At 37.0% G+C, this 22,411-nt stretch overlaps 1 protein-coding gene across 3 annotated transcripts; it reads left to right on the top strand.

Annotated features, from left to right (window-relative positions):
* Position 1: 1 nt before the first annotated feature.
* Positions 2–20,543, top strand: LOC105440617 (CST complex subunit CTC1-like). 3 transcript variants are annotated; one of them, XM_030977387.1, is made up of 23 exons: positions 2–178; positions 813–981; positions 1,854–1,932; positions 4,633–4,719; positions 5,199–5,303; positions 5,774–5,835; positions 6,321–6,522; positions 7,058–7,191; positions 7,741–7,900; positions 9,869–10,015; positions 10,568–11,036; positions 11,350–11,711; positions 11,823–11,918; positions 12,490–12,572; positions 12,894–12,964; positions 13,205–13,361; positions 13,542–13,646; positions 14,062–14,226; positions 14,792–14,875; positions 15,432–15,603; positions 18,083–18,206; positions 18,599–18,704; positions 18,839–20,543. In XM_030977387.1, the coding sequence occupies exons 2-22, from the start codon at positions 935–937 to the stop codon at positions 18,682–18,684; spliced, it is 2,997 nt and encodes a 998-aa protein (XP_030833247.1). In that variant the 5' UTR covers positions 2–178; positions 813–934; the 3' UTR covers positions 18,685–18,704; positions 18,839–20,543. The 3 variants fall into 3 exon arrangements, with proteins under 3 accessions (XP_030833247.1, XP_030833248.1, XP_030833249.1); XM_030977388.1 differs by lacking the exon at positions 18,839–20,543 and having other exon boundaries at positions 12,505–12,572; positions 18,599–18,832; XM_030977389.1 differs by lacking the exons at positions 11,823–11,918; positions 18,839–20,543 and having other exon boundaries at positions 18,599–18,832.
* Positions 20,544–22,411: the final 1,868 nt, after the last annotated feature.

Here is a 22,411-nt window from a genome sequence, read left to right as displayed (position 1 = left end):
TTAATCCACTTCCGGTGTGTCGACTGCACCGCGGTGATTTGAAAAGAGTGGCCCTAGTTTTAGATATCAAGATACTATAACATATTGATCAACGTTCTAGAGGATCAAGACGTGATCATTTAATTGATACTCTCACTCCGATATAAGAAGATGGGCAGTTCGTAAAGGAAATCAAGACGTGAGTAAGAAAGATGTTCGTCATTGACATTGTGTAGTCCCACGTATTCCTTTACTTGTTAGGTACATGGGGAGGAGGAGGGGGTATGAATAATCACTATGATGACTGTGAAAAGTCCATTCATATGTGTGACTGTGTTGTTGGTTGTATTTTTGGCGTACAGTCAAATTCGACTATTTACGCCTAGTCTGGTTCTTTAGTTTAATCAGTTGAGGTCGTCAAGTCGTAATACTAGTTCCTAGTTTGGAAACTCTGCCTGGGCTGTGGGCCTGTCACTCAGCTGTGCATCGCTGGCCTGGTCCACTGCCGAGTGGTGGGATGTATCGTCCCAGTCAAACCTGCTGCGTACATTGAGCAGTTGAGTGAGCTTATCAACCCTTAGAATCTAGGCCACTCGGATACACAGTGTACTGCTATAGCATGACATTACTTGATAACTTCTGAGTGAATGAGTGGAACAAGATATTGATCAAAAGAAATTGTTTTACAAAATGTGTTACCTTCTTCTCACTTCTCTGACTGTGATGATATCCTATGAATTATATGGATAACCTATGTATGTTTCCAAATATGCATTTGAACCAGGTTTCTCATAATGTATGCTAACTGCTCATGTTTTTTCATTTATCTACAGGTATGATGGAAATGATGATTTGATCTCCGGCTCCAGCCCCATTGCTTGACGTTTATCTTCCATTTTTAATTTCAAACATTCCTGCTGTGCCTCTAGCAGTAGAGTACGATACCTTGGTCCAAATGGATGTGAGAGGGGTTTGTGTGATTGCTAAAAGTCCTCTGCTTAGGTAAGGAACTTTTCAGATTAAATCAACAATGATTTTAGTTATTGTTATACTTTAAATGCGATTTGCATCATTTACTCCTCTAGGACAATGTTATAATAAAAAGGCATTTATTTCATTGTGAATTTTTTAAATATATTTAAGATATAAAAGAGAGCAGTTATCATTGTTGATTTTACCCCCAAAAAAGAATCATACAGTATTATTTTGCAAGAAATGTCTGTTCGTGTAGTATTTCAACGGCTTATTAGCACTATTGTGAACAATATAACAACAAAGTTTGAGTTTGTGGAAACCCCGAATTACTCTTTGCTATAAGTGATTGAATTTTATATATCCATAGTTGCACCGTCAGTATCAGTACTGCTCTTCCTACAAGCCTTGCAACTATTATTACCCTTGTATGCATTGCCAGATACCTAATTTAAACTTTGGTGGAAAGTGACAAATGTGGTTTAACGTCTTGTCAAAGGACATAAGTGCTTGGCCGGAATCAAGCCCTCAACCCTTGTACTGAAAGTCAATTGAATGAGCCACTATATATACCATGACACCTCAAAATTACACCTCATTTTTTTTAAAGATAGGAATTTGAGTGATCAGTGACACAGAAATGTAACTCCATATTTTTCCAAAATGAGTACTTGATATCAAAATGTTCAGAAAAATCTGGGCCTTCCAGGAAACTCAAAGACTTAACTCCACCCAACACCCCATTCAAGTCAATGACTAGTGAAACATAGACTTAACTCCTTAAGGCTCAAGTGCTCAGGGACACATAAACCACTTTTTCTCAAAATGGCCAAAATGGAGTTACGTCTTTGTGTCATGTCACTGACCCCTCAAATTTCACATTGTTTGGTAATGTTTTGCAGGATCCATGGCAATGCTCTTTTTCTGACAGAGATCCAGACAGGATCAAGCCCAGGATCTAAACAATTTATCCTTGCTAGGGTGAGTATGAAAGGGATCTTTAGAATACAGGTCCATGTGTTAGATTGGAGCCATGTGAACATGCTGTTTTATTGTTTAGTATGTTCACATGGTTGAAACCTTTTTTCTGGGGTTCCAGATACAAATTTGAGAGTTCAGTATGAATGAGATCTCAGTTAAAATTTGCATTTAGAGGGTCAGGAGTGAATGTTTGGAAGCTATTATCAGTGTATTTTGATCATTACATACTGTAACAGGCCTTAAATTTCGATATTTTTAGGGCAAGGCCACTTTTCTGTAGTGCACATTCCTATATTACAGCACAAATAGGAAGAATTGGAAAGGGCACAAAAAATCTCCAAGGCCAATGAGAGGGGCATTGAGGCCAATCAAAGGGGCATCCAAGGCCATGGCCTTGGTGGCCTTGGATTAATTTAAGCCCTGCTGTAATCCTAATATCAAACCATGAAGTAGTGTCAAAACAAAGAAAAAGCCCTTTCTGTATATTGTCTGTTAGAGCTTCTAACTCTGTGTAAAATACATGTACATACATACATATTTATATTTATATAGCGCCTTTACATGCTCAAGGTACTAGTATGCCCCATGCGCATAAAATATACAGTTCCTCAGGTAGACAAAGGAACATCCCTTCCCTGCTATTATGTAAAAATGTGTAGAACAGGTGTCACATGCATATTCACCTGTTTCACACATTTTTACATAATAGCAATGAAGGGGTGTTCTTTTGTTGAGGGTAGAATGAGGAACTGTATATTTTGTCCTCTTTCTTTGTCCGTGATGTTCATAGTGTTACTTCCTGCATGCATGTTTACCGTCGAGTGCAATCTAAAAGATTTCTAATTGTAGTCAACATGGGCAGTTAAGTACGTTGACACGCATGATCAGTCGGCGTTCGTCGTGTTCTCGTCCACTCAATCTAAAAGTCCCTAATATCTTGTTACAAGGTTTTAATAAAAAACTTTTTTTTTTTAACATTTAAGCGCTACAGAATCATTCAACTGGCATTCTGAATGCCGCCAGGATGCCCTCATTAAGCTTTCTAGAATGGTTCTGGAATGCCTCCATTCTACAAGCATTCTTAAAATATCAATGTGATCGGCGCCTTTTGTCTAGAGAACAAAGGGGCATTCCAGAATGCACCCAAAATGACATGGCATGGGGGGCATTCTGGAATTGTTTCAGAATGCGGCGATTAAAAAAACAAGCCTGAGACTGCAGGCGATTACTTAGATATGTGCAATTGATGTGGTTTCAAATTTCTGTGAACGTGACCATGCAGTCCTAAGGTCCGACAGCGCAGCGCATTTTTAGAAGGAGTAATAGCTATTTTTATTTGTCTTTTTAAACAAGATATAACAGCGTTTGGTTAACATTTTTCTCTCAACGTCTCATCTTCCGAAGTTGAAAACAGTGAAAAGACGTTGTCCTACTTGAAGAAGAAAAATCTATCTTGGCGTTACATTTCCACTTTTTATGAAAAAAAGTTGCGGTCGCTATATTTCTTAACCGGAAAAAGGAATTTTGACGCTACGAACGGGTTTCAATACTAGCATTTTACATTATATAACATATTACATTTATATAAAATACATTTTTCATATTTACAAATTTCTGCTGTATAATGTTGGAATAAGAATAAGTGTCATTTTTATTTTCCCTAAAATACAATAGGGGTTGGTTTATGGTATCGGCGCCTATGTAGGGATATCGGCGTCACTCTCTCCCATTTTGATGAAATATATTTTTTCAAATTTTTGCCATCATAATGTTAGAACATGAATAAGTATCATTTTTAAAACATTACCTACTATGTCCTACTGCTAACTATGCGCCGTCTTCCTGCACTTGTTGTTCACTGCCAGGGCTCGGAAGGCAGGTTTTATCCGTTAGTTGTCCTCATCTTATTATTATTATCTTCCACTCCGCGGTGCTGTAGACGTTCCCCCCGTTGAAATGGCTAGGTCCTCTGGTCAGATCACCTTGTCCATTAGTCAAATGACTAGATCCTGTGGTCCACTGCATGCCCTCTCGAAAACCTCCCTATTGATGATGTTATTTGTGTTTTCAATGCCGATGAGAACCTTCCAGTCTTCGAGTTCAACATAGATTGGCATCCCCTATGCGCGGCTGGTACTGGTCAGGGCGAGGGGGCTGGGTCTACTGGAGACGGAAAGTTTGGTCCTCGGGCTTGTCGTCTTCTAGGTCGCTTGGTACATAGCAATGTGGATTGGTTGTTGGTCAGCGATGGTGGAGACTGGTGGTAGAGAGAGAGAGAGAAAAGTGAAAACAATTAAATATCTCTTGATTTCTATTAATTCTCAAAGTACATTCTGTAAACCATTCCGGCACTCGATATTAAGAAAATAGTCGCGCTGCCGATCTCGCCTTTGTTTGGATGGCACATTCAAAGAGCATTCCAGAGTTTTCACAGAATGCTACCCATTCCAACACCATTCCAGAAGTTGCGAGGCGTTAAGTACCGCATTCTAGTTCACGGCTGGAATGGGGATTAACAGAACAATTCTGAGGGGGGCATTCTGGCGGCATTCCAAATGCCAGTCGAATAAATCTGTGGTGCCTAATAGCATAAGTGTTGTTTAGCAATAATAATCAGCTGATTCACTACCAGTCATACAGAATGTGATTATTTCTTGATATTTACTAAATATGAAATCATGTTGTTTATCCCCTTTACAGGGAGATGAAGCTACTTCATTCTACGGTGGTATTCATGTTGGATCATTCTATGACCTTAATAATGTGACTCCAACTACTATAACCAAGGTACTCATTGTGTAATGTTTTTATAAGTCAACATCTTAGTTAGATAGCAAATGTTATATATGAACCTGAACAACTAAGAAAGGTAATGTGCAATTATAATTCTTGTACCATCAAATATTTATAAAGTACAAGTATGTATGTCAACAGCTTATATTATTCATATACATAGCTGTAGATATAAATTTACAGTTTCGAGTTCTGTTTCGAGCCTCTGTATAACAAAAGTTAGATGTTGTAGAAAATTACTGTAACCTTAACATTAAATACATCATAAAAAGGGGGATGTGAAAAGAGTGTAACATATTTCCTGTGCGGAACATGGTGCAATAGAAGAAAAGTTTTAAACATTGTTACCTGTTGGAAGGTTTTGTCTGTAGAAAAGGCATCCATAATATGATGTGAATGAATAAAGGGTTGCAAAATATTTTCTTAATTCATTTACCAAAATCACTTTGCAAATTTTCTCATTGTCATCATAGGGAACTGACAGACCCAGAAAGATCTTGCTCCTGTCTGCTTTCTCAAAAATAACTGCTTGCAATAAAGATGACATCACCATGGAAACAAACATTCCTACATGCCAGGTAAGTCCAGAGAGGGTCACTTTCAATTGCATTTTATCTGAAAGGTAGATGATGTCTCCTAAGGAAATATTATTTTGTGCACTTTGCGTGATATAGCATATAATGATTGAGAGAAAATATAAAGTGATAAAATGCCAGCATTTAACTTGTATATGAAAGTTGTGTGAATCTTATAGTACAATATATGGAGGCATACTTATAATAACACTATAAGGTTTCATTGTATTCCTGATAACATATGAATTAAAATATGGATCATGATATCAGTGTATAGTTAATATGCACTGTTTTTATCTTTGCTCATATTATGTAACTTTATTGCTTTATGTTTTGAAGAATGTGTTTACCTTATCAAAATGATGTTGATAATATAATCCTTTGACTTTTACAATATTAATCACTGTACTTTGATTTATACTCCAACATCTTAATCAGATAGCAAATGTACATTTCATTTTTTTTTATATTAGGGAATAATTACCAAGTGCATTGACCAGACACTTGGGATTTATGAGCTCAGTTCCAACAACAGGTAGGTACATAAATATTCTTTCTTATATAAAACAGTTTATCTCAAAATAACTTATAGATTGACAGAATTCTTACCGCCAAAAGTGCCCCAAATCCTCAAGTTTTATTGTTTTTATGATAATTCCGCTACATTTCATTTTTTTTCTTTTCTATTTCAATAATGTTTTCTATATAGGTATTTCAAATCAACTTATTTATTATTGCAGTTTGATTACATGTACATTGAAGAGTGCTTATTTTTGTTCTATTTCATAAATTATAGATATGTTCTGCACACACTTTTATTCAGATCTTTATGCATTTCTTTGACTTTTTTTTGTTTTTAAATTCAGTTTCACCGTATCATTTTTTGGTACATTTACTCGGAAATATTATGATATCAAAACTTTATCTAATATCCATTCTGTTTAGGACCTCACCTATGATAGACCTTGAATATATGAAAACTGCTTGAATCTAATGGGTGTTTATGAACTTTCTCTGCAGGCTTTATCTGACCTACCAGTATGATGGGAAGTCACACCTTCCCAGCATTCCTTTAGGGTCAGAGGTCACGATTCACAATGCTCATAGGATCCATGCATCAGACAGAGAGAGTGAGCTGATCAGGGATTGTGAGAATATCGTTTGTTGCATGAGATCATCAGTCAAGATAGAGGGGAAATTAAAGCAACAACAACCAACCAAGGTACAGTCAAATCTGCTTTAGCGACCACCTATATAGAAAGACCACCTGCCCATAAAGACCACTTTTCATGTCTTCCTTGTGTGGTCTTTATAGACAGGTTTCACTGTATATGGCAAATACAACGCAAACTGATTGATATGTTTAATATAATGTATTGTTATTGTTATTCCTCCAGATTGTTTTGAGAATAGTCAAAATTTACTATTTTGTCAAAAATGTGTCTTGTGTGTTAAAATCAAAAGTATTTAAGACTGTACTGTATAATATTTAGCATACCGGTACAGGTAATACTTGTAATGTCACTGATATTTCATTTTCAATTATGTGCACTTTGCCAAATAATGTAGACCTACTGCATTACAATACATTCCATTGTTTAATGGGAAATATATTTGTCAACAATTTCGATTCAAGAATGGACCTACACATGAAGTTTAGCAAACATTGAATAGTCGGTAAAGTTGGTATGAAACATGAAAACCACAATAGTGATTTATTCCATTTGATCTCCATGAAATCATATTTTATCTTTCAGGAGAAAAGTAGCAATGTTCAGCGGGTTCTGTTACCGCTGTGTGGAAAGTTGTTTCCAAGTCTGACTGTTCTGGTATGGTTACAGCACCAGGCAATCCCAACATTGCTTCAGAAACTGGTCCCTGATATTTTGAAGTAAGTAGCCTGTTATAGAGCTGTGTAATCTTATGACATGTTTACATTTACACATACTTAATGTGTACAATATAATAATTAAATTTCCATTTGAAATTGCACTTATCTGCAGTAATCTTCATTTGCACTCTGATAATACTTTGAGAGATATAGGAAAGGCTCTTCGATTATTTGGTACTTTGTGGCAATTGTGGACCTGTACGCTATACAAGTAGCCACTATTATTATTATATAGATATTTATAGCATAGAAGATCTGATGTGATGAAATACAAAGTGAGCAATTTCCCTAATAGTTAAATAAACTGTAGATATCCAGTCAGAAAAGTCTCTTCATTTTTGTGAGAAAAATGAAGTACGGTAGTTGAAGCAAGATGACAGTTTCCATTGTACTTCTATTGGAAGGGTTTATGGATTTCAAAGAAATAAAATTATCATTGTGGTCTTTGAGATTTACCAAGTAATAAGTTTTCACTAAATCTTAAACCTTAAAATAATTGCTAGTCCTTGAAAATGTATCCAATAAAAAAAAAATCATTCTTTTGAACAGATTGAAGGAGATGCTTCCAGTTTTAGTCCAGCTACTGACCACCAAGATGACCTCAAACGACCTGCCAATTATCAAAGAGAGGAAAAGAAATCCGTATGAGGACTTCTTATCTCATGATACAGCTTGCTTCTTCTCTCAGCCCATGAATGATATTCCAAAGGTTTGTTTGTTCATTATTTTTAGATGTCATCCCATATATTCCAAATGAAATGCAATTTTCGACCAGCTCTAATGTATATGAAAAAATGAAGCTCTATAAAACTGGCTTTGGTTTATTCTGTTACATTGAGGCATTACAACAAAGTTTCTGGAGAAAGGGCAGAAACGGAGGATTGTTTTTCAGGAGAGCTGCAAATGGGAAGAACAATGATACAAACTTGTAGTAAGAACAATAGAATCAGAAGGACAGCTTTCTTTAAAAATCCTGTGTGTGAGGAATACTTGATATTCAATTTATGTACATGTATCAATACAGTATAGTATAGTATAGTATAGAATTTTATTGTCTTCTTCCGAAGAATGAAGAAACTTGCCTTCCAGGTGGTACATATACATAATCAAACATTTGCATAAACATTACATAACTTATAACAAATTTACAATATAAGTACAATCATACCAAAATATTCAAATGCATACAGAATACACAAGTATGAAATGAATAACATGTATACATAGAATACGAATTACATAAAACATAAGGATAAATGGAAGAAGACATAAGGAAGAGATAGAGAAAGAGATAGAGAAAGTGAAAAGAAAGAAGGGGGAAAGAAAGGAGAGTAACAGAAAGAAAAGGAGAGAGAAGGAGAGAAGGAGGTGAATTAGAGGAAGGTAAGCGAAAGTTAGAAAAGAAAGGAAAGAGGGAGAAAGTACATGGTATATTAAGGTGTAGTGGGAGGGCAGCTGCACTGCTGCTGCTCAGAGGAAAATAACACACAAAAAACCGAAAAAAAAAAAACCAACTCCTAAGTACAAGTTGAAATGCAAGATAAAGTCGGTAAAGTCGGTGGGCGCATGCAAGTTGGCCACCATGCCAACCATTGTTGTTAGCTAGGAGACAAGTTCAGCAACCCTGCACGCGCCCATCGAGAATCCCGAGCTAAAAAGCTAAACAATAAAGGGCGGATTCATTCAAGACCTGTTACAAGAACTACTAAATCAGAAATCACCACATATTCAATGGGCACTAGCTAGTACGTGTTGTGTATTGAATGCAGGCATGGAAATAGCGGTGGGCGCATGTCAGGTGGCCACCATGCCAACCATTGTTGTTAACTTGGAAAACATGTTCAGCAACCTGGCACGCGCCCGTCGAGGATCCCGAGCTTAGAACAAGAGGTTGATTCATTAAGACCAAAATACAAGAGTTATAACAAGAGATAATAAATCACCATCAATGGGTACGAAAAATCACAAGAATATAATTATACATATTGAAAAGCATGGAAAAGTCGGCGGGCGCATGCCAGGTGACTACCATGACATCCAATGTTAATATGGATATCATGTTCAACAACCCGGCACACGCCCGTCGAGATCCCGAGCTAGAAATAAAGGGCTGATTCGTTTAAAACCAAATACAAAAAAAAAAAAAATTACTGAAATAAAAAAAAGCCACGTGTTGAAATGCATGGAAAATTCGGCGGGCGCATGCCAGGTGGCTACAATGCCAACCATTGTTTACTTGGTAACGCGTTCAACAACCCGGCATGCGCCCGTCGATGATCCCATGCTAAAAAGAAAGGGGAAAAAAAAAAAAAAAAAAAAATGGCTGATTCATTTAAATTTAAATTTAAAATCAATTGTTATCTTGTTCAGCGTCGTTGGGTGGTGTTGAACAGACGTATTGCATAGGGTACGAATGTTCTACGAAATCTTTCTGTTCTTACACGTATCTGACGTGCCCTACCAGACTCGTTAAAAATCACTACTTGGTTAAGAGGATGTGAGGGGTCCTTAATACAGTGATTAACTTTGTAACGGTAGCAAAAATTTCACAGCTATTTATACTATACATGATACATGACACTATTGGTGATGCTTTATGTCCAGGTATATTTAATGCAAGGGGTAGGGATGGTTGATATTACTTGCTTTTATTATTGTATTTCACTCTTTTTCTCAGACTGTGCCATGTACCTTCCCCAAAGCAATAGAACTAGCAGACTGCTTTGAGTCTCCCCCTACTGATGGGAGCAGTCATATCACATCACTGAACCAGTCAGGCTGGACGTGTAGTGTGCTGAGATCATGTGATATGCCAACACACATGGTAAGAACAGATATGAGATGGCATATGGTTGAATTGCTAGAACATAATGATTAGCAATAGGGACATAGCTTTTATTCACTTTAAGAAAGGGAAATGATAATTGCTCAATTGTTAGGCATATATAGTTTGTGATAATTTGGTTTTCTTCTATATGGGTCCTGGCTTCGAATCCTGTCCAGCCATTAGACATAGATGTCAATTAATAGTACTGTATTAATATACTTGTTTAATAGTGCACTTATAAAAAATAAAAAACCAGTCCATGCCCTAAATATAAACTCATTAGTTTCCTGGCTGAAACCTGTCGGCATGGTCTTTATTTAGAGGCTGTGTGTCAACAAGAATTAAGAACCATGTTTGTTGAAAGTCATCTGTATTGTTAAAAAAAAAATCAGGTTTTATGAAATATTCTTGTTTTAGGATATGCTTGAATTATTATTAGATTTTTGTTTGCTAGCGAAGTCACATAAAGCAACTTTTTGATAAACATTACATACACTGAATGTCTTAAGAGAGAATGTAGATTTCGAAATGTTTTTGGTTATCTTTCAGGCTCTAGTTGCTAAACTATGTTGTAAAGGAACAGATGGAAGACTATTTCTCTCAGATTCTACCGGATCCATTCCATGTACTCTTGCCAAAATCTTGCCTCTAAAAGAACGCACCAAATCTTGCAATGAATCTAACAGGGGAGACAAAACAGAAAAAACTGATAAGGAACCAAGATCTTCAACCAGCAGTTGCTTCCCCCAGCCTTGCCTCAATCATCTGCTCAGAATCGATGACTTTGTAGTGATTCGGGAGAGCAGAACTTCCTCAAACTCTCACAACAGGAATGAAGATAGGAGTGAATCTGAGATGGATATTGAAGGAGGGGTCAAGGACAGTTCAAGGTCAAAGGTCAATGTTTATGTGATGTTCAGTCCAAGAAAGGCTGTATGTCTTAATCGCGGAACAGAGAGGGCAGCATCACCAGGGTGCATCAGACCTAGAAGGAGGAAAAGGAGGTCATCAAAGTCAGGTATATGTGGTACTATGGAGAAAAAAAGGAAAAGAAATGTTGATGGCAATCTTTCAAATTTTAATTTTGTACCCAATGATCTTTGATATATTTAATGGTATCAAAAGTTTTGTGGGAAATGACGAATATTGAATGACTGACCCCTTAAAAACTCCCTCTCTTGAACAGTATCCCAAATAATAGTCTATCTAGGTTAAACAACAGTAAGTGAGGTTTTGGAAAGCTTTTCCTTGTAGAATCTAAATAGATAGGATTAGTGAGCAGTACTTCATGATAACTTCAATTTAGTTTTAATCACTATGTTTTTATGCAGAAGGATCACCTTTAGAATCTATCATCTCCGAAAAATTCCTGCTAAGAAGTAGAAGACAGTTTCTCCACCGGGAGCAGAGAGATGAGAGCAGGGCGGGGTCAGCCACACCCTCTTTCTACAGTGACATCCTCATCCTGGACTCTAACCATCCTAAGAGGGCTAAGAAAGATGCGGTCCCAAGACCAGGAGAAGGGGATAGAGATGGAGAGATGGATGTGGATGGGAGGGTTGGGAAGAAGCAGGAGAGGATAGATGATGGTAGAGCAGCTCTGCTGTGTTTCCATGGTGATGCTGTCAGGTGGTATAACTTTCTGAGAGAAGGACAGATGTACAGAATGGATTGCAAGAATGAAGACATGGAGGTAAGAGTCTGTAATGGTTGGATATGGAGACTTACATTTATGCTTGCGTAATGTTTGCTATATGTAGAATTATCTATAATAAGTATAATTATCTATCTTGTTTTTTGATAGACTCATGTTGTGCCATCAGTAATGAAGTTATCCAAGAAAAGAATGACACAGCCTATCTACATTATAACAGCCTTTTCACAGCTACAGGCATTACAGGTGAGCTAGGATTTACAATGAATTGGAGAAAGGTGTGATTCAATATTATATAAACCAGTACCTAATATCTACTTATGTTGTAGCAATCAATAGTTTGAATTTTTACAGTATTTGATTTTAATTCAAGAGGTGTGTATCAAAGTTTTTCTTGTGGATTACTACATGCCACCGCTCCAGTGCAGAATACAAGATCTGGCCTTGAGATTTTATGCTTCTAGATATCTAGAAATTCATGGCTCCAGATAGGTGCTTGATGGGGTTAAATTAGAAGGTGTCTGTTGATCGACAAGGGTTTTGTTGTTTTATACACCCCAGTTTAAAATTAAAATTTCAGGATATACAAGTCTATATTGAGCGTTAAGAGTATAGAATGATATGGAATGAATATACTTGTGACAGTATGGAAAAGAAAAGGGTTTAAATGATTGAGAGTGGTAGAAACTGAGGTCACCTTCAACGAGTATTTACCAAAGAGTACAGCTTGAATAAAGTTCTTGCAAGAAGCTTGGTTATATGGAACTTGACCATTGTAATTTAAAGCCATCGGATCTATCTTCTTTTCATCGTCCAGGATTCTGCACCTCAGAACTTACTTCAGGCAATGAACAGAACTTCATCATCTGAATCAGGTCAGCCAAACAAGGGAAAGCAAAGGTAAATATCTTATCTTTTCATTAAAGAAAAAGAATATGCCATGTGAAATATTTATGTTTCCAGTATAGTGCTTGTTTTGCTTCCTATTGTGTATTATAGACCAAATGTTATAGAAGATCATAAAGATGCATGACTGTCCTTTGGTTGTATTAGGGTGTGCACTTTAAAAGTAAAAGCTTCACAGTAGATGGAATGTTGTCTCCCTTAATACTTCAAGGTATTGTTTTCTTCACCACAGCATTTAATGCATTAAGAGTTTAGAATTTTGAGTCGGAATAGACAATAAGAGACACCTTTCCATTTGTTTTCTTCTTCTTGTAGACATCATCATATCTTATCATCTATATCTGGTATGATCACAAGAAAAACAGTCACAGAGTCATCCATGGAAGGTAATTAAGTAACTTCTAGCCATTTGTGTCTAAGACAAAAAGTCAAGATAATGGTTAAACACATATATATAGGAATTTTGATAATACAAAAAATGCTCTGGCAAATGTAACATAAAAACAATTCCTAGCTTCAATCCTGGACCCAAGACTGCACATAAATTTAACTCTAACCCAAGGGATCTGAATCCTCAAGTGAATGAACCACATAATATACCATGTATTCATGCATCCACCTTACAGAGGCTCATACCAGCAAAGAGGAGGCCACTGGGCAGAGATCATCCATTCAGCTAGAGACAGATGACATCACTGCCCAGACCACTGTCAGTGTGTCTGTACCAACTCACATACATGATGATACGCTTGGACTACTGCCTGGGACTACTCTATCTATCAGGTATGGACTAATTAGAGATCTCTTTTAATGCCAAAATCACTGTGTTTTGCCCAATTGCGTGCATTATGGTTGGATAAAAAAAAGGATTATCTTCTAAAACACTGCCACTGCGTGGTAAAAAAACACTTCATATGCTGTTTTTAATATTATTTTTTGGTATTTTAAAAATTTTTATTAAAGGAACTGTCTCAAGAAAGTAGATCCAGGAATTGCTGTGACCTATGACATTGGACCTTTGACCTCTATCCAAGTGGATAGTTTCTGCACCAAAAGCTTCAAAGAAATGTAAGTGTTCAGTTTTTGAGTTTGTAAAGATTAATTATGAACATGCAGTGATTCAAAAAGATACTAAACATGGTCATTATCAAACATGAGTTATATTTATTGCATTCCTTTTATAAGAAATTATTTAAAACATGATTAATTATTTGAAATTTTAAAACCATACTGAGACAAATAGTCCATATTTGGGCATGCCCATTGCCCATTTAAAGAAAAACTTTTATCGTCAGGTACCGATAGGTTATGAGATTTTATTGGTTTCTTGTAACATGTTTATAGGCAATATTAAGGTTTCTCTTAACTCATGTTTAACTAAAGTGAATAGGAAATAGATACAGTCGTTTTGGGCAGAACTATATTTTTTCATTAATCTCTATTGATAAAATTGTGCAATATTCATTTTTCTTCTGTTTTGCAGTGCTACTAGTCCAGATACTTATCACAGCAGTCACCAGACTAGAATCCTACCTACAATGAGACAGAGATCATTCCTGTATCATATGATACAAGATACAACCAGGGATTCTACTACGTTCAACTGGATCTATGCTCATATCACTCTCATTACTAAACTGGTTTTAAGGTAGGACTGTTTTGCTCTTAGAATGGTCGGACTATGTTGTCGGTGCGTTTGTTTTATAATGAGGATGATGCTTTAGTTGTATGACACATGCTCCTATGATAGTTGCTCTGCAGTTCATTTTTACATACCGGTAACCAAATTCCTAAATTCAACCCACACACTACACCTAACCCTAGCCCCAACTATACACCTAACCTGAAACCCTATACCACAGACCAAATGAAAAAAAACAAGATCTATCGTCGATCGAGAGAATGTTGGATAAGCAATGATTTTAATCATAAATGCAATGATAGTTTTATGGAAAGTGACTATGTGCTGATAATGGTAAACTCCTTTTTTGTGTCATCATAAACTAAAAATTATACAGTTTTAATGTAGAGGACAAAATATTGACTAGAAGCTTGGAAAGCACTATTAGTTGTGTGCTGCAATTAGTCTTTCTTCTAAAAGTGGGAGATAGGTACTGTCAAGGTTTTTAGCATGCAAGTGCAGGAAAAAAATGTGAATACCACCCTATCTAAATGTACCATATTGACCATGTGACACTAATTTTTTTCTTCAGATGGATATGTAACCATTGTGGTAGAAATGATTGCAAGTGTCCCAACACAAGAAGACAGGGTGGCAAGATTATCACTCAAATTTTGTAAGTTGATCTCATTTTTATACACTGCTTATTAGTGTCAAGTGACATAAAATAAGTAAAAATTCATTATATTCAAGAACGCTAGAAAGCATTTAAATTTCTTCAAAAGTTTTTGTGTGAAATAGGGACACTGTAATAGTTAACATTATGACGACTTTGTAAGTAAATTCAGAGAGAGGAAGAAAGAGAGACAGAGAGAGATGGGAAGAGAGAGAGAGAGAGAGAGAGAGAGGGGGGGGGGGGAGTTGAAGGAAAGATAGATGGGGAGAGGAGAGAGACAGAGGATAGAAGTAAAGAGAGAGACAGAGGATAGAAGTAAAGAGAGAGAGAGAGAGAGTTGAGGAGAGAAGACATGAGAGAGGGAGAAAAAGATGGAAAGAGAGAGAGAGAGAGAGAGAGAGAGAGAGGAGAGAGAGATGGGAAGAGGAGAGAAAGACAGACATTATAAATACATAGAAAGAAGAATATTAAAAAAGATTATCAATCACTTTCACATTAATATAGTTCAGCTTCCACAATACCAATTTATCTAATTTCTGTCTCTTATATCCTTTAGGCTAGCAGTAGATGATGGTACAGGAGAATGTTTGATATGGAGTAACCAACCTAATGTACTCTCTGCTGCATTGGGTCTAACCCCAAGGGAATGGACCATGTTGGAGGACTGCTGTTCAGGACCTAACAAGGAACTGGTCTATCACAAGTGGGCCAAGGGGCGAAAGGAAGAGGTACATTCATGTACAGTGACTTTAAGAAAATTACAACAATAATATGAACAGGCAATGCTTAAAGGTATATACCAGTAAATCCTCATTTCTTGATAGCTCTACAAGATAAATGTATGCAAGCCTTCTATCATGGAAACTCACTGCAATTATAATTGTCGAGGCTTTCGTGTCACTGCTCTGACCGACAATAACCATGATGAAGAATCCTGTTTTTAGAGCACCACTCTGTTTTCAGAGAATAAAGCAAGTGGACTGCAAAGTGTGGATATTGTTCGATTAAGCACAGTTAGGCAAATTCATGCAAAAAAATATATTCAAAAAATTGACTTGAAAACACATCAGACAATTAGTCTGAACCGAGTAAGGAGCAAATTTGAAGAAATTATATTTTTAAATGTTGTAAAACCAAAGATATAAGAAGAAAACTGACCAAGTATCTGTACTAAAAATCGTACATGTAAAATTGGTCGTATACATTCGACAGCTGAAAATGACGCGCACGGTTGCATTACGTGCGTTCTCGAATCCAAAATCATACCTCACACACACACTCTCGCCATACCGCGAATGGTCCGTCGTGGGGAGCTGGCCGGCTGAGAGTTTGCAGCGATACCAACGCAGCTTCGGAGCTCCGCAGAGCGCCATTTTAGCGGGACTCGGAAAGGTTCGAGGTGGGAAGGCAGCGGCCTAGCTTTTTGCCCAAACAACGCTAGATCGGCTGCTGGCAAAATGAAAATAACTACGATCGAGAACATCGTCGGTTTCTTAACTTTTCAGTGAGATAATTCTGAATTCTAATTGAGACTATATAATAAATTAAATCGACAAAGAAACCTCGGTAGAACTCTTATAACTATACAAAAGCTTGTTTATTTCTTCATTTGACATTTCGTTTTCAATGCAATAGTCAATGCAAACTATGTATTACCAAACTTTCAACACGCAAGGAACGGGGAACACTCGCGGACCTCGTATCAAATTTGTTGCAAAAAAAAAATTCAAGGGTGATTTTGAAGCAGTGAAGAATATTGGCGCTGCAATGCGCAGAAATATACTTGAAAGAAACTTAAAAAATCATACCTGAATTTTCAGAAAATCGTACTTGTATTAGTGTACCTAGATGTGACTTGTTTATAACTCAGATTTTATGAAGATTTGTCGGGAAAAAATGTCAATTTTTTCCGTTTGGTGGTCATTTCTAGGCTAATATTTAAAAAGTTACTTCAGTAATGGTCCCGATGTTTCTCTTATCATACTCGCATGTTATTTCTACATAGATTAAACATAGGATGGTTAAGGGTAAGACCGGATAACATTATAAAAAAGATATATCCTTCCACCCTCCCATATCCAAGTTTTGGGTTGATTATTGCCGACCCACCGCAGCAAGGCCATTCAGATTTTCGTACGGGCGCAAAGCGCCCTCTAGTGCCCCATGAATGTGCCTAGCACAGTTGTTTTATACAATAAAGTTCTTGGCCCGTATTCTGAAGTCGTGTCTAACTTAGCCACGTCTAAAGTTAAACAACTGTTTAGTTAGACACGACTTAGACAGGACTTAGACGCGAGGTCGTGTCTAAAAACCTGTTTAACTAAATTTCGTATTCTGAAGTCGTGTCTAAGTCTCGTCTAACTAAACAACTGTTTAAGTCCTGTCTAAGTGGTGTTTAACTAGACAACTGTTTAAGTTCTGCGCAAGTCGTGTTTAACTCTTAGTCACGACTTCTGGGCATGCCCAGTAGGCGTTAATTCTGACGAAAGACCCAATGCGCATGCGTGCGCACACCGGATAAATAAATTAACGCGCACAGCTAGCTGTGCGCGTGCTGGTACCATGGTGATGTGATCGTGACGTAATGACTAGACTGCATGTACTTTGTGTACGTACGTACGTAGTACACGTACTGTACACTGAGATTGACAAACACACTACTTATCGGTGCTTCAGTGCTCGGAAGAACCACAAAAGAAACTTCTCCAACAGAATGGTTAGTTTATTATAGATTATGGAATTTCCAAGATGTCACCAGTAGATAAGAATAGTTAATATTATCGAGAAAAAAAATTAGGCTACACGAGAAAAAATCCTGCAAAACGTATTTGAAATTTTGGAGAATGCACGTACCATCGTTCTCCCCCGCAAGTTCGGGGTCAGCAAGTACAGTGTACCGTCGACGTTGAAAAGCAGCAGAATCGCGCCCTTAAAAAGGACTTAAACAACCCCTCGCAGTTGTCTAAAGTTAAACAGGACTTAGACAGGACTTCGTGTTTAACTTTATTTAAACACGACTTCAGAATACCAAAAAAGTTAGACACGACTTCGTGTCTAAAGTTAGACGGGACTTAGACAAGACTTAGACAACTGTTTAGTTAAACAGGAGTTAGACACGACTTCAGAATACGGGCCCTTCTCTTTATTTCTTATTCATCTTCTGATGTTTTCTAAATCCTGACCCCCTAATATTCCTTACCTGTATAGTATGACTGGGAAGCAGCCACTGGCTCGGGTCCTAGGCAATCCAGACTTGCCTTAGCTGTATCTAAGCTGTGTCATCATTACTGTATACAGCACTCACTGTGGTTCAAGACTAGGAGATTCAGAGGTGAGTCTTTCCTTTCTCTAAAATGTGCATCTGTTAGTGTTAGGACCAGTCAGGTGTTGCAAGGAGAATAGATCAATTTTCAAAGGATTCAATTCCATGAATATTTCTTCCTATGTACTATTCTTATCAATGGTTGTATTCACCTGCAATACAGGGTCATTGTTATTCAGAAGTCAGAATGCAGGTGGCAAACATTACTTGTTGCTATGCCAGGCAAGCATTCTTTCTGCTCATGGGTTTTCAAGATGTGTTGATATTATGAAAGAAGTATGCACTGAATGTACTTATAATTTATGCACATCTGTGAACCCTATTTGTTTCTAGCAAATTAAATCATTAATTCCATGCATTTTAAATAAGTGATTTGAATTGAATTTAATTTTCTCTTCCAGAATCTACCAAGGATGTGTCACCTGAGAGTGAGAAGTCTGCCTGGCCTGCTGGCCTGGTACTCTGCTGTGAGGAGGTCTCCAGATGAAATCAGCAGGTCATCAGCAGGTCATCATCAGGTCACCTGAGAGTGAGAAGTCAGCCTGGCCTGCTGGCCTGGTACTCTGGTGTGAGGAGGTCTCCAAATGAAATCAGCAGGCCATCAGCAGGTCATCACCAGGTCATCATCAGGTCATCACCAGGTCATCAGCAGGTCATCAGCAGGTCACCTGAGAGTGAGAAGACTGCCTGGCCTGCTGGCCTGGTACTCTGCTGTGAGGAGGTCACCAGATGAACTCAAAAGGTCATCAAGAAGATCACATAATGCTTAGCCCATAAGGCAACTGCAATGCTTATTTCACACCCAGTACATTGTTGATTTAGTGCAAAGATGTGAATCGCTCATGTACAATGTGAAATATGCACCAGTACTTGTGTAAGAGGTATTCAGTTAAGATGATGGTTTTATGCTGCCATAGTTCTTTATCAGAATTATATGTTTCTACAAAATACTTTATCATATAGAGCGACATATTAATAAATAGCAGTTTCTGTATTCAATATGTCATATGGAAAAGAAAAAAAAATATCCAGTATTTGGTGAAAAAGAAAACTTCTTTCAGATATTGTAAACAAGGCCAATAACCTCCTCACTATGTGTAGCCTCAGATGACAGCAGTTCTTTAGTATTTAACAAGTAGTAGTCTGAAAATGAATTAGCCTGTCCCTATATGACTACAATAGACTGATCATAACTATAAGGAAAGGCATTTGAAATAGTTTTGCATTTTCAGGATCGTAAATAATCTTAGATAATCGCATGATACAAAATAGTAGTATAGGTCCTGCTCCTATACTTTGATCGGAGCAGGACCTATACTTGATTTCTGCGATCTTTCATATCAAAACTAGGACAAGTGTTACACTTTTTCACATTGTCCCGTATAGTCCAGAGTAGGATGGCTTGCGTAATGTTCATGCCTACCTGTAGATGGTATACAAATGGTGAATGGCCATGAGTGCAATGGTAAAAGATTTTGCACGAGGTGAAAGATAAGAGACGCTCTATCCAACGAGGCGCGGCCGAGTTGAATAGAACGTCTCATCTTTCACCGAATGCAAAATATTGTTCCATTGCACGAATAAAGGCCATTCACTATTTGTTTTATACAACACCTCGGACGTTAATTAACGGGCTTAAAACAAGTTATTTTTTTAAAGAACAGTTTTTCCTAGGCCTAAATCTCAGCGTTTTTTTTTTTTATAATGAAATTGCCGATAGTGAGCGCACGCTATTAAACAGGCAATAAACCATGCGCGTACTAAGCATTATGTTTGACGCGGAGTGCAATTTCGTTTGATCCAATCGCACCATTGCACGGTGACGTTACTTACCTCACCATATACTTTGTACATCGTTAGTGACGTCAGTGTGCAATGGTGCAAAATATTCAAACTGAATTGCACGGGTGGAGAATGTTGCCGTTCAACAGTACTTTTAGCGCATGTCATGTGATCAAGAATTGACCAATGAGGTTGCAAGAATCTTAGTAGGCGTTGTATAATATTCACTATGTTCAATCCAATATCAGATGCTCGAAAAGAAAAAAGGAACTGTATTAAATTTATATGAAATATACATTTCTCATATTTTATAAGAATTGAGGTCATTCTCAGCTTCAGTGGCAGGCACACTTTTTTTGTCAAAATAATTGATTACTAAAAACTACCAAAGAGTATGACTTGCAGTATGTGCGTATTGTTGGATAAATGGAAATAATTAAGAAAGTTTTAAACTCTAGTATGTATTCATTTTATATGAATTATATTTTCAAAAGATGTATGTACTGTACATTATAGACAAATTACATTAAAGAATTTATGAATAAATCAAAACATAAGACACTATTTGCCGTTTTTTTTCAGACTACTGATTTATCATCATTAACCTCACCATCATCATCATCATCATCATCATCATCATCATTGCATCAAGGGCCTTATCTGAGATGTACCAGTACATCTCAATAATAAAATCCACTTCTAGACAAAGAACTCATAATTCAATTAATTTTCTTATCTATTTGATTTTATTGCTCAGGTGGCATTCTGTGTGGGATAACTTTAAAGGAGATAAAATAAAACATCTTGATTGAGGCTAACGATACCAGAACAATTAAGGCGTAAATATTCATAATTGAATGACACACGCCTTTAAGACTAAAACAACAACAACAAACATTAAGGGGAGTATGAGCAAGAAGTTATTAAACAACAGGTAATAATTTACACGCAAAGAATAAAAACAATACACACAATGGCGAACTAAAATATCCAACATCTCGGGATGTGAATATGATATTCCTGGTTGAAGAGTGTTTTGTACTGATGATATACATATTATGCACACACAAACAATACCTGGGGAGAAATTTATTTCTGGTTTAAAAGCCTATGCTGCAATGGATATATTGGTTATTATCAAAGAATACACAGAAATAAGATTTCAATATTAGGACCTGATATATAATACATGGAATGCTTGCAATTTCAGTTCTCCAAAATCATCAAGACGTAAAGGAATAACCCATGAAAAGAAAAATGTAAAGAATACAAGAAAGGGCGTGAAGCCAATATAAGTCAAGATTGCTGGAATTCTTATAACTTAGGGGAATATTCTTGCAACAAAACAAAAATTAGAATAGAATATATCTCTGATGCCATTGTGGGGATATATGATTTTATCTGTCTGTTGAATTCATCATAACTCTACAACAGTTCAAAATTTTGCAAAAATATATTGCTTGTGAAAATAACAGCTTATTCATACAGTATCTGACCATGGTGAGCATTCAGTAATGTGGTGATAATTAAACAAACAAAAAATAATAATACTACTATTATGTAGAGATATGTTTGCAGCTCATATAAGTGAAATCATGTTGGGATTTCATTTCACTGGAAATCAGACAACTGCAGAAATTAAGATAGCTAATCAGATTGTAAGAGGTAACAATCCAATCCTTACATGATACCAGCAACTGCACAAAAACATGTGGTCGTTTCATTTCAAGTTCATACATAGAATTTGACCTTGTTTCATTGTTTGAGTGGCTTTTATAAATAGAAGCTCACGTTTGAGCCTGGCTGCGGCTGTGCGTTGGTATTTTTGTTTGGTTTTGAGGACGTTGCCATGAGGGATTCCAGTTTCTTTGGCTGAATTTCTTGCACACCAGCGCTGTTCGTAGAAGCCTGTTTGTTGGGGAGTCTTATGGGTTCTTTCAGCCCGACCTGACCTGACGTTTTGCTCTGATTGGTTGTACTTAGCAGGTGCTGCGGCACATTCCTACGAATAACCGGCGATGAAGATGTCCTGGGGCTAGCCTTGGGCGAGGAGTGATAAGCATTCGTCTTATCTCCTGGGAGTGGTGATGGAGCACGGTCTCGGCTTTTCTGTTCTTCTTGTGAATTGGATAAGAGTTTGTCTGAAGGTAGCTCCCCGCCGTATGCTTTTCTGTTTAAGTTTTGATCATTGACCTTTGGACTGCTCTCGACATGTCTCATCTGAGCATCATTTGTACTCACTGATGATGAAGATCTTCCGCGGTTTTCACTGTTTGTCTAAAGAACAAAGCAATACAAGTAGAGACATCATCATCTAGTTAACCAACTGAAGTACTGATACCTACTGTATTACAAGTCTCTTTATTTTCTACATCTGTTTTGCAAATATTCAAGGAAGGTCTTGCACTAATTGGTAATTAAGTATTTGTATA

This window comes from Strongylocentrotus purpuratus, unplaced genomic scaffold (assembly GCF_000002235.5).
Source record: "Strongylocentrotus purpuratus isolate Spur 01 unplaced genomic scaffold, Spur_5.0 spur5_scaffold_9, whole genome shotgun sequence".
In the NCBI taxonomy this organism is placed as follows: domain Eukaryota; kingdom Metazoa; phylum Echinodermata; class Echinoidea; order Camarodonta; family Strongylocentrotidae; genus Strongylocentrotus; species Strongylocentrotus purpuratus.
Note: the sequence above shows the minus strand (reverse complement) of the source record. Positions and strands in the feature narration are given on the sequence as shown.

Bases quoted from the DNA above. Each gene is read 5' to 3' on its own strand.
- LOC105440617 (XM_030977387.1), top strand. From the start codon at position 935: ATGGATGTGAGAGGGGTTTGTGTGATTGCTAAAAGTCCTCTGCTTAG. The intron at 12,965-13,204 runs GTAATTAAGTAA...TCCACCTTACAG, and splicing joins CACAGAGTCATCCATGGAAG to AGGCTCATACCAGCAAAGAG. The intron at 18,207-18,598 runs GTGAGTCTTTCC...TTTCTCTTCCAG, and splicing joins CAAGACTAGGAGATTCAGAG to AATCTACCAAGGATGTGTCA.